The 11068-nt window shown below is 38.8% G+C and overlaps 1 protein-coding gene across 1 annotated transcript in view; it reads left to right on the top strand.

The window, feature by feature from the left end:
- Positions 1-220: 220 nt before the first annotated feature.
- The window catches only part of ZRSR2 (zinc finger (CCCH type), RNA-binding motif and serine/arginine rich 2), a 13087-nt gene continuing 2239 nt past the window's right edge, over positions 221-11068 (top strand). The window contains exons 1-7 of the mRNA XM_009701448.1: positions 221-240; positions 1293-1372; positions 1517-1616; positions 1901-2009; positions 4603-4641; positions 6460-6575; positions 9180-9393. Coding sequence (XP_009699750.1) covers positions 221-240; positions 1293-1372; positions 1517-1616; positions 1901-2009; positions 4603-4641; positions 6460-6575; positions 9180-9393 — 678 coding nt within the window. The remainder of the gene's footprint in view (positions 241-1292; positions 1373-1516; positions 1617-1900; positions 2010-4602; positions 4642-6459; positions 6576-9179; positions 9394-11068) is intronic.

Here is an 11068-nt window from a genome sequence, read left to right as displayed (position 1 = left end):
GCCTTGCTTGCCAGTGCCGTGTGGATGGAGGGGGAGGCGAGCCCCAGCCACTGCTCCTTGTGCTTCAGCTCTTTGCCCAACTCCTCAGGTGCTGCTGTGGCCTGGGAGGGAGGAGAGCTGCCCTTTCTTTTCCTTCCTCGGGCTTCAAGAGGACCTAAGAAAGCCTGGGAGCTGGGAAGGAGTTATCCTTGCTTGTCAGCCCTAGGCACCTGCTGAGCGGATGAGATTCGTTTCAGGCAGGTGACATTGCAGGAGGAATCACTAGGTTTGCTTGATCAAAGGTGGAAGGCTGTGATGTGGGCATGGCAGGCAGGCAAGCATTTGTCTTTGAGGGCAAGCGCTCTGCTGCTGGGATAGCCACCAGAGTGTTAGTGATGGCATGCACAGGGATGAAGATGGTCAGGTGGTGAGTAACACGGAACAGAAGGATTAGAGGTGCGGGTGAGGTTTTGGCTGTCTGAGTTATACCTATGGAATCTTTTAAAATTGCATACTCCGAAATGGGAAGATTTTCATGTCCTGTCGATATCTGGCATGACAGGATGACCAGAGTTGAAGATCATCCCTCCCTCCTATTTTTCCATTGTGAACTGACTAGAAAGAAGAGAACTAGAATGAAAAATGATAGAAAAGGGGTTGATATGAAAAGGCTTTCAGATATTTAGAGGGGTTTTTACCATAATGAAACCATGGTGCTGTTTCTAGGCAGCCTTGCAGAGCTCTCAAGACAAGCAAGGATGAGTCTGGCCAAGCTTTATTAGCAGAAGAGTAGACCTGAGCATTATCTGTGGTGGTTGTTAGGTCTGTTTTTGTTAGCTATGCATTAAGACTGCTGCTTGTAGAGAAGATCAAGGGAGAAGGGAAGGGACTTAAAATTTCATACCCTGTTAAAGAGAGGAAGACGAGAATGTACTGAAAGGTCTGCCAAAATTATAGGGTAGGAGATCCCCAAATTTTTTTCCCTAATCACATCTAGTGACCAAGTTTCAGGAACTAAAGGAGATTTCATGGAGTTGGTGATGACATCAAGTACTGCAGAGCTCAAATAGGATGAGACCCTGTGTGTTTTGTCTGAATGTGATCGTTGCTGCTGTCCACATGCAGCTCTAACAGCATAGCTACAGATTTCATTGTCATATCAGATGTCCCTGTAAAGTTACTGTTTCATATGAACAACTGTTACTATTTCAGCTTGTGGGGTTTGGTACTGCTGATGTAAATTGAGTGCATGTATGACAGTAAAAATCCTTTGTTTGGCTGTTTTAACATAAATAATGTTCTCTCATCTTCAGCCATCAAAAATACAGAGCTATTCTGAAGAAAGAGAAGCGAAAAAAAAAGCGGCAGGCGCTTGCCAAACTAAGAGACTCAGGTAACAGTGAAGTGTTTTGTATTGTCAGTGGAACTAGTAGTGAATCTTTGTTTTGTTTTGTTTTTTAAAAGGATATAATTTTGTGTATCTTTGCTGACTAGAACATCCAGTTATTTAGATGCATTGTTTTGTGTTTTTTCTCAGAAGCTACAGAAAAAGATGAATCAGTGTCTGAGGAGGAAGAGGAGGAACTAGAAGAAGAAGAGGAAGAAGAAGAAGAAGAAAAAAAACTCGAGGAAGAAAGGTGAAAAATCTAGAAAATGGCATATATGCAATAGATACATTTGTAGTCCATTCCATTTCGATACTTTGAAAAGTTTCAATATATTCTGTAAAACAGAATCCTTTTTTGTATATTTCTTTGTTTTTCTCTAAAGCCTGAATGATTCCTATGGAATTTTCACTTTTAAAGATTAGATAAGCTGTAGCTATTGCTGAACTAATAAATTTGAATTGTATGCATGACAGTTGCATCAGTTATGAGTAGTCATTAAATTTTGTCTAATTGGTGTCTGGTTTCCTTGGTAGACAAAAACTACATGAGCAGTGGTTGCTGAGAGAAGAAAAGGCCCAAGAAGAGTTCAAGCTTAAGAAAGAAAAAGAAGAGGCTGCAAAAAAACGTCAAGAAGAAGAAGAGGTGATGTGTAAACTGAGTGTTACAGTTGTGTCTGGCAATAAGGTAGACTTAGTGTAATATCTTTCACTGTTCTGTAGTCGACCCAGTTTTCTTGATGTTGGTGTGTTTGAAAGTGTAAGCTCTTCTTTCTTCCATTCTAGAAGAGCAAAATTAAAAAGGAAGAAGAAAAGACTTTTTTTAAGGGTTTTTGTCCAGAGATTTAGTTGCTTATGACTGGATGAAAATGTAACGGTCAAGGAGTTGTAATACAACATGATAGTTTTGAATTTGACTGATCATAAAGCATTTGTTTCCTTAAATATTTTTTTTTAATTTTTTTTATCATAAAGAGGAAGATCAAAGAAGAATGGGAAGAGCAACAAAGAAAAGAGAGAGAAGTGGCACAGCAGAAGCAACAGGAGAAGAGAGAGAGAGAGGTGATTCCTGGCAGTGGGAGGATAAACATGTTACATATCCTCTTGCATTATCAGATGTAACAGTCTATGCATGTTGAAGAGGGATTTTATTCTAATTAGTAAACGTATAAATGTGTTACTACTTCTCTCCATTCTGTCTAAATTCCTGAAACTATTATTCACTGTTAAATAGGATCTAGTGAATCCGTATACCGCGAAAGATGACTAGTTTTAATGCATCTGGTTGTTCATAGTATGTAATTTTTTACATCAGTTAAATACAAAGGCACGCTGTGAATGCAGGTTTTGATTTGTGCACTTTTTGCATCATGCATTAAAGATAATCCTTACTTAATGTCCCAGTTGAACACATCAGTGTTAAAGAAAATGCCCAATGAGGATATGGAATTACATTGCTGCTGTTCCTTAACACACTTCTTAATCAAAAGATATATTACAGCTCTTCTTTACCTGACTCATCCAACAGGACGTATCTTTTTTTTTCAGAGCTCCTTGGGTGGAGAAAAAAATGATACTGAAGAGACTAGTTGTAACATTTCTGTTAATGATACATTCTTCTTAAGTTTTAGAAGTTGAGTGACCTGGATATAAGATGTCCTGTACAGAAATCCGACGTGAGGACTGGCCTGTCGCCAGTAAAGGGTGATGCAGCTTTTTAGGATCCCATCATTTTAGCTTCTCCACAATCGCAAAAGATTTCAGTCATTTTACTGGGAGATGTGTTGCTACTGTGTCTGGTAGCCACAGCAGGAGAAGAGACACGAGCGAACAGCATTGTCTCCTGCATTTCATAGTTGATTGTGTCACTGATTACCTAACACTTTCATGAGGAATGGAAAAGAACAGCAGTTGTTGTATTTCCTGTCTGTCCTCATTTTGTGTTAAGTGTCCATTTCTCTCTTTGCAGACTAGGGAGAGAAAATGATGGTTGCATCCTTTATTTAGAGTTGAGATATAGTTCCAAGGGAGTTGAACCATGGTAACAGCAGGATTTTGTTCCTTCCTTCTCCTTGTGCCTGGGTTTGCCCAAGCCCTCAGTGGGCTAATTTGGTTCCAGAGATGGAAGCCGCTTTCTTTTTTTTTTCTGTTTGTTGGCTTGTTTGGTTTGGTTTTTTTCTGGGTTACTATTTTACTGGTTAGGGAGTTAAATTGGCTCATAGAGGGCATTGACAGGCACCCAGAGGGAAACTGAGTACCCAGCTGGGGGTGGAGCCACCCATTTCAGCAGCGGAAAGTTGTTCAGTTGATTTGCCTGTCTCTTGAAACAGCAAATTCTTTAAAAAAAATATTTTTTTCCCCTGCCTAAGATGAGAAAAGAGATTTTTCTGGTTTGGTGGGGTTTTGATTTTGTTTTGGTTGGTTGTTTTGTTTTGTTTTTCTTTAATGGGGTGTATAATATCTGACATACTTGATGATTAGTACCAGATATGCTGTCTGGGTCCTCATCTTGGATTGCATTTTTTAAATTTTTATTTGCCCTTCCTCTTTTTTAATGTAATTAATTCTCTCCCAAATTAGAGCAATGGTAGCATATTTTCTTGTATTGGTTATGTTTAAATGTCTTTTTTCTTGGAACTTCCTAGAATAATTTCTTACAACTAATTTCCAGCCAGTTTTGGAGAGTGACTTTATTGTTTTGCTCAGCCCACGTAGAAGAAGGAAGGGGAATAATGTCCTCATTGTTTTCCTGTATTTGGAAGGCTAGATACAGTGAACTTAGGATTTTAAAGTTTCTTACCAGTTACATGTTTTGCTTTAACAGAGGCTCACTAAGCAATGCGTTTTCTGTGTTACATAAAATGTTCTAAGTTAAAAAGTTTAGTGCAACTAAATTGTTATGAACTTAACTGTAACCAGACTGAGTACTAGAGCAGGAGATATATTTAAATATTCAGTAGTTCAATGATTGTTTTTAAAAAGAAGAAAATGAAACATTTAAAGTTGTCTAGCATTTAGATTAGAAAATCATCTATGTGAGGGTCTTGTCTGATGTATCCTTTAACAGTTTTGTTGAATTGCTACAGAGCAAAAGTAAAACTTCATTTTTAAAGCAAACCTCATCAAAATTTTATTATGCATAATCATTGAGTATTGTAAATTAGGTTCTTAACTAAAGAAACCAGATGTTTTGCGTGTCCTCAGGGTTTTCACTAGTCCTGTGTTTGCACCATTTATAGGCAGCTGTGCAGAGGATGCTGGATCAAGCTGAAAGTCAGGTATGCTCAGAGACTTTTTGAAAAATAACTAAAAAGTAATTTAATTGCCATTCGATGTTTGCCTTCTAGCTTGTTGTCCATCTGCTCTCAAGAAACTAATGGCCTGAATAAATTTAATATGTAGTGGCTTGCATGAGCTGTAAACAATTATTTACTGGGTGGAATATAATTAAGCATATTTCTGGCTGGTTGGTGGCAGTGCAGTTGTGCATGCTCATTCCTGTTCAGGAAATCTGAGTCAAAATGAATCTGGAAATACTGCTGTGTGCTGTTAAAAAAAAAAAAAAACAAACCCACTATGCATGATGGTTTATTTGTGAATTAACATTCTAAATAAATCTGTCAGTCCTTCTGGGTGGAAAGACAAGCTTGACTTTTTAAGCAGATGGCAGGCTCTAAATAAAAGGATTCAGCAGTAGAGGAGGGCACAGATCCTTAAGGAAAAAAAAAAAGGGTGCGGGAGGGAGAAGCTGACTGCGCCGGTGCCTGGAAGAGCACGCATCTCAAGCTGACAGTGTGTAGTAAAGAGAACTGTGGTTTTCTTTTGAATCTTAGAGAGGATGGATTCAATCTTTCCTATTGCCTTAAAAAATAATTGGCTTTTTATCCCTGGCTTATGGTTCTGCTTAAACCACTGCATGAATCTGAAAATTTAGTTTTAAGCTAGTTAAGCCATTGTATGTTGATTGCCATAGCTACATTAGAGTTGCATTCAGTTCCAAATTATGTTTAAGGAGTTCTTTAGGTAGGGAATCTAACTTTATTTCATAATATGGGTAGAAAAATGCTCTGAACTACTACCTGCCCAGAGCTCAAGGTGTATTAGCAGCCATTTCTGCAAAGGAATAGGCAGAAATGTGGTATGTTAGAGACTTCATTAGAGTATCAGTTCAGCGTTCAGTCAGTTACTGTTGAAGTGAGTGCTGTTCTGTTGAAAGAAAGTTATGGGTGAGAGTCATGAAAAGAACTGGTAGCAGGGTCAAATGCTGCTTGTAAATAAAGAGTTTTCAGTTGATTTAAAACAAGAACTTAGCTAGACAGCTTTATAGATCTTTTGATTAACAAAATGAAAATTCCCTTTTTAGAATGTGTGTTTCGTTTGTAGTCAGCCACGGCTTGCAACTTGATAATCCCATTTTGAATTAGAAATCTTAATGGCCTGAGATGATCTGTATGGAGGCTTTTACTTCCAATGCTAACTATGAATTTATTTTTTTTTATTCTAGCCTTTGGCAGGTTACTTTTATTTTCGCCTTTTCTAGCCACATAAAAAACAATAATGGTAATCTTACTGAGCTTTGGGCTGTTGCAGAGACTAAGTAAATAGCCCTAGCTTTCTATCTGCCAGATGTATAAAGTACTGCTCAGCAGGTCCTGGAGTGAAGTAGGTAATGGGCTTAGCTGAATGGAAAGACCCTGTCCCAATATTTGTAATTCTTGTGGATAACAAAGGAAATTGCTGCTTAAGGAGCAAATATATTGCAACTGTTTTGGTTGTAAAATCTTAAGAAGCTTTTCCTTTAGCAAAAGAAAATGTCCAGTTTAGTGATTTTTTTTTTGTTGTTGTTGTTGTTAAAAAGAAATGATGAATATAGACTTGTTCTTAAAACTGAAGAATTATCAAGAAAAGGGGTTTCCATCACCAGAGAGGCAAAGCACTGGGCAGCTGTGTAAAACAATGCTTAAAATAGGTCCAGCTTGCCTTGTAGTAACACAGTGCTCATAACTGCATGTGGATTTCATTGGTAGTTTTATTTTGACATTGCATTTCTTTATTCTTTTCTAACTTCTGTGTATTTTAATGTTTTTTTTCCACAGCTCGAGAATGGTGTGACCTGGCATAACCCAGAGCCCCCAGAGAATATAGGAACAGAGAAGGACAGAGCGAATTGCCCATTCTATATTAAAACAGGTTCCTGCAGATTTGGAGACAGGTAAGCAACTGAATATTTACCGGCATAGAAGTGTTTTGGAGAGATGAAAGAGAAGTGACTGTATTAGGTCATATGCAAACTGAAGAAAAATTGCTATATAAATTACTTTGGTGTAGTTGGATGTGGTTCTGTTATTCATGATGGAACTAGACATTGAAAGCAAAAGCATTGCCTGGCTGGAATTGAACTATTTATTGTTACGGCATATTATTGATGGTGCATTCTCGTTACGTTGGTCAAACTGACTTTTCCTTAGCTCGATATATTCAGACAGAATATATTTGACTTCTGTTATTAGTACAGGCCTGCTATGTTGGGGTTTTATCTTGTCTAATTTGCCTATGCCGCATCATCTAAAAAATAAAATTAAATCTCAAATGGACTAAAGCCAGTTGACGTACATCTGCACAGTTGGGAAAGCTGTTGTGTAGCTTCCAGAATTCTCCTGTTTGTATACTGTTTAAAAGCGTGATACATTCATTCTTGATTCTTGTATACTGTTAGGGGTGCCCTATCTGGTGCCCTGTCTCGGAAGGGAAGTATAGTAAAAGGCAAGAAGAGAGAAGGACAAGAAGATGATTGGAGATGGGGAACAGCTTCTGTAGGAGGAGTGGCTTAACTAGTCTAGACTCTGCTTTCAAAGAGATGATGGAAGAGGGCTGTAATAGATGAACATTGACCTCATGAGTAGGATGGGAAGGTTTATTTGCTTTTATTATGAAACAGTTTAATTAGGTGTCCCTGAGTGTTTACCAGATTTTTTTAAAAAAGAGACTTTCTCATATGAAACAAATGGTGAAATTTGTTGCCAGAGGACATAGAGGAAGCCAAAAGTATAAATGGGTTCATGGAGTACAGGTTCATCAGTGACCATTAAAGATGATGACCCAAATGCAGCATCTAGCTAGAAAGTCCCTGAATTTTTGTCTGTGTTAAGGAGGAACAATAGCCCATCAGGGAAAGACTGATACTTATTACATGTATCTTCATCATAAACTCATAAGGCTATTTTACTAACTTGTATCACTGAAGCATGTGTGGTCCAGCTATTGTAGCTTTCTTTATCCTAGAAGTAATTTGTTTTAGTGTGATGTGGATAATTATGTCATAATTCAACTCTATGGAAGCTTCAAGTCCACATCTTTTTTCTATTCTGAAATGTGTGTTGAATTCCTAAATAAAACTTTGGCCAGCTATTTCACTGCAGACAGCATTTTTGCATTTCAAATGTTTAGTTCTTGTAATCTTTGCAGTATTTTTGTTTCAGTGGTATTTAATGGAGGTAATCTCTTTGGATTAATTATGGGTTGCATAAAAATCAGGTTTGCTTTGAACTGTGAATAGCCTTGGTAAATAAACACTGAGAAACATCATGTTCTGCCCTTCTTTCCTCACCTATAGTTGTTGATCTCAGCTACCTCCCCTTTGTCTTCCTTCCTCCTCCGCACCTACCTGCTTCCTTCCTATTCTGGTCATTTTAACCTCTGGTGTTGACCATAGGTTGAAGGACTGAGGTACAGCTAGGAGGAGGACTGGCGGAGTAGGTTGGAAGCTGAAATGGACCACAGTGGTGAAAAACTGAGAGCCAGTGTTATCAATAAAGTAATTGTTGAATCTTCTCAAAGCTCACTAGGTTTTGAAGAAGCTAAAACTGGCTGAGTTCACCATTACTAATATCCCCAGTAATTCAAACTCTAATATTTTGTAGTGATACTGGATTTTGGGTCATTCATTTTCCTTGGGGTTCCTTTTCTTCTGTCACGTGCTATATTCATTTTGTGTACAGCACTACTGGTTGGGTATAATAGTCCGAGTTCTGTTATTCAAATAGAACAGTGAAAGGAGGCAGCTTCTAAAATGTAAAGAAAAAAAATTTAACTGTCTCCAGTTTTAGTTTTGGGTTTGGAGTTCTGCTTTTTTTGTGGTTTGTTTTTTGAAGTCTAAGGTGTCAAGCAGAAAGTGAGAGTCAATTTCTGACTGACTGGATGTGGAAAGAAACTTCTTATCAGAAGTCGACGTTGTAATTGCCCATTTTGAGACCCAGCCTCACTCCAATTTGTCTGTGCTTTGCCAGGGCTAGATAAAGAGAGTAGACTAGCCTGACGGGTTTTCTGATCGGGTCATGAAAAGGAGAAATGTGTTGGAGGGTGCATGACCCAGTTGCTCAGGGAAGTGTTTGAAATGGAGATCATAAAGCGTAGTGAAATAAATATGGAGGGTAACATCTGTGTTCTTACTGAATCTAAAGGTTTGTCGGGGAAAACTGTTTTTTGGCAAGTGAGGGAGGTAACCTGAATATGATGGATGGTGAGGGAGCTCCAATACTGTTATGACTGCTTTTTTTATCTATAGCTTTTGCAGATGCGATTTTTTTTTTTTTTTAAGCAAGAATGTATTTAGGCATGGCAGAAAGCATTAAGATTATATGCAGACTCACTTCCAAAGGATTTGTTTTAATAATTGAAGTATGTTGATCTTCCACTAATGGATCATCTTTTGTAGTAACTATTACTCAAAATGGCAAGTGCTTCAAGTTTCAACAAGTGCATCTTCTGCTGAAAGTGCTGATCCTTTCACTTTTCTTTCTTCACTACAAATGTCCAGGTGTTCTCGCAAGCATAACTATCCAACGTCTAGTAAAACACTACTTGTCCGAGGGATGTTCATTACTTTTGGCATGGAGCAGTGCCGGAGAGATGACTACGACACAGATGCGAGTCTCGAGTACAGTGATGAGGAGACCTACCAGCAGTTCCTGGAGTTCTACGAGGATGTGCTCCCTGAGTTTCAGAACGTGGGGAAGGTTGTTCAATTCAAGGTACACATCTGAGTGTAATGCCGTGTTAAATATGTAATATACACCACGTAAGTTGTGTTTTACTAGCCTGAACAGGAATCCTGTCCAGCATGTCCTAGCTAAATCCCATGTACATGAGAGAACTATAGGGTGTCCACACAGCAAACTGTGCATCTCTCATGTCACCTGTAAACTTGTCACTGCTGTTACAGAGCATTGCCTTACTCTGGGTGAATCTTCTCTCCCGTTCCCCTGAACTGTTATGAAAGCTTGTGCTTTTATATTGCAAGTTATTCATACAGCTCAACAGTCCACTTACCTCATGGTCCCTTCTTTTCTTAGCCCCTGATAAGCCCCAGAGGGTCTCCTAAGAGTCATAGAAAATATAAATATATCTGGGCTATTGTATTTGTGCTTAAGGAATGAAATAGTGGGGGTGTAAAATGTATTTGGAGTATACACCCAAACAGTGTCATTTTAGGACTGGTTGGATAAAATAAAATCAAATTACAGTGAACTGAAAAGGTAGTAGATATTTCAGTAGGAGGAATTACAAAAAGGTAAGTTAGGTAAATGGTGTTCAGATTTGTCATGCATCCTTAGTTTGTGCATTTCATTTGCTAAATGTTCTGTACTGAATTTTTCCCATTTATATTATGATTTCTTGTCGGGGGGAAAGAGGGACCTGTAAATGGAGACCTCGGAGATGAATGGTGTGTGTTAACAGTCCCACGTTGCCCCAAAATGTGCAGCTTGGATGGTGAAATCTCCTTGTAGCAGAATCTATTGCAGCATCCCTTTCTGCTTGCCATTCCCGAGTGTTTTCCTGCAGTCACCAGGAGGCACGCAGTGCCTTTTCTGCTTTTGTTTCCATCTACTGACAGCTGCCTCAGAACTGAGATTGAATTAGCATTTCAAGCAAGAGGAAGGTAGAAAAAGTGAATTTTCAGTAGTTGTATAATGAGCTTTATAGGTAAGAAACCTTCACTTGTTTGAATGGGTATCCTTTCCTTGTTTTGACTCACGCAATATTAGCAAGCTGTGCTCTATCCTAGAAGACAGGATGGAGATTCCCGATGGAGCATGGGTTGAAATGCTCTCTTACCATCAAACTTGGATCCTCGACTTCGTATTGTTGTTACATGCCGCTGTGCTAAGTTGCACATACTTGGGTCCCTGTGACTAATAACAGGGTAAGAGCTTTTAGTGTGGCATTTTTTAGCTTCTGAAGCAATTGTGCAACTGTAATATGATTCTCATGGGCACCTTCATTATATTAGAGATGCTTAGAAATTATGTCTTGGCTGCAGAGATCTTAACTGTGATTGAGCCAAGTCTCTGTAACCATTTAGGATCAGATTATACACACCCCTCTTTCAGCTGACTTCCCTTGCCAATGTAGCCCAAGGTTTTTATTCTTGATGTTCTTTCCAGGAAGCTACTCCAGAATCTGGCAGATTCTGACAAAACACACTTCTTTTCCCACCCAGAAATGTCCATGGCAAAATCATTCTCGCTTGTTCTTGTGTTGACGTTGTTTATCTCAAATAGTTTGACTACTTATTCTGTAATATTTAATTATGCAACTGCTTGTTGTTGTGTTTGAAGCCCTTGCCTAATCCAGTGCACAGGGAAGTATTCCCTGAGGGTCGGTCAGGGCTCGGTGATGAAAGGAGCCACTTGCCTCCTTTGGGGC

Source organism: Cariama cristata, unplaced genomic scaffold (genome assembly GCF_000690535.1).
Source record: "Cariama cristata isolate BGI_N322 unplaced genomic scaffold, ASM69053v1 scaffold42015, whole genome shotgun sequence".
Taxonomy (NCBI): Eukaryota; Metazoa; Chordata; class Aves; order Cariamiformes; family Cariamidae; genus Cariama; species Cariama cristata.
The sequence above is the reverse complement of the archived record's forward strand: the minus strand, read 5'-3'. Positions and strand labels throughout refer to the sequence as shown.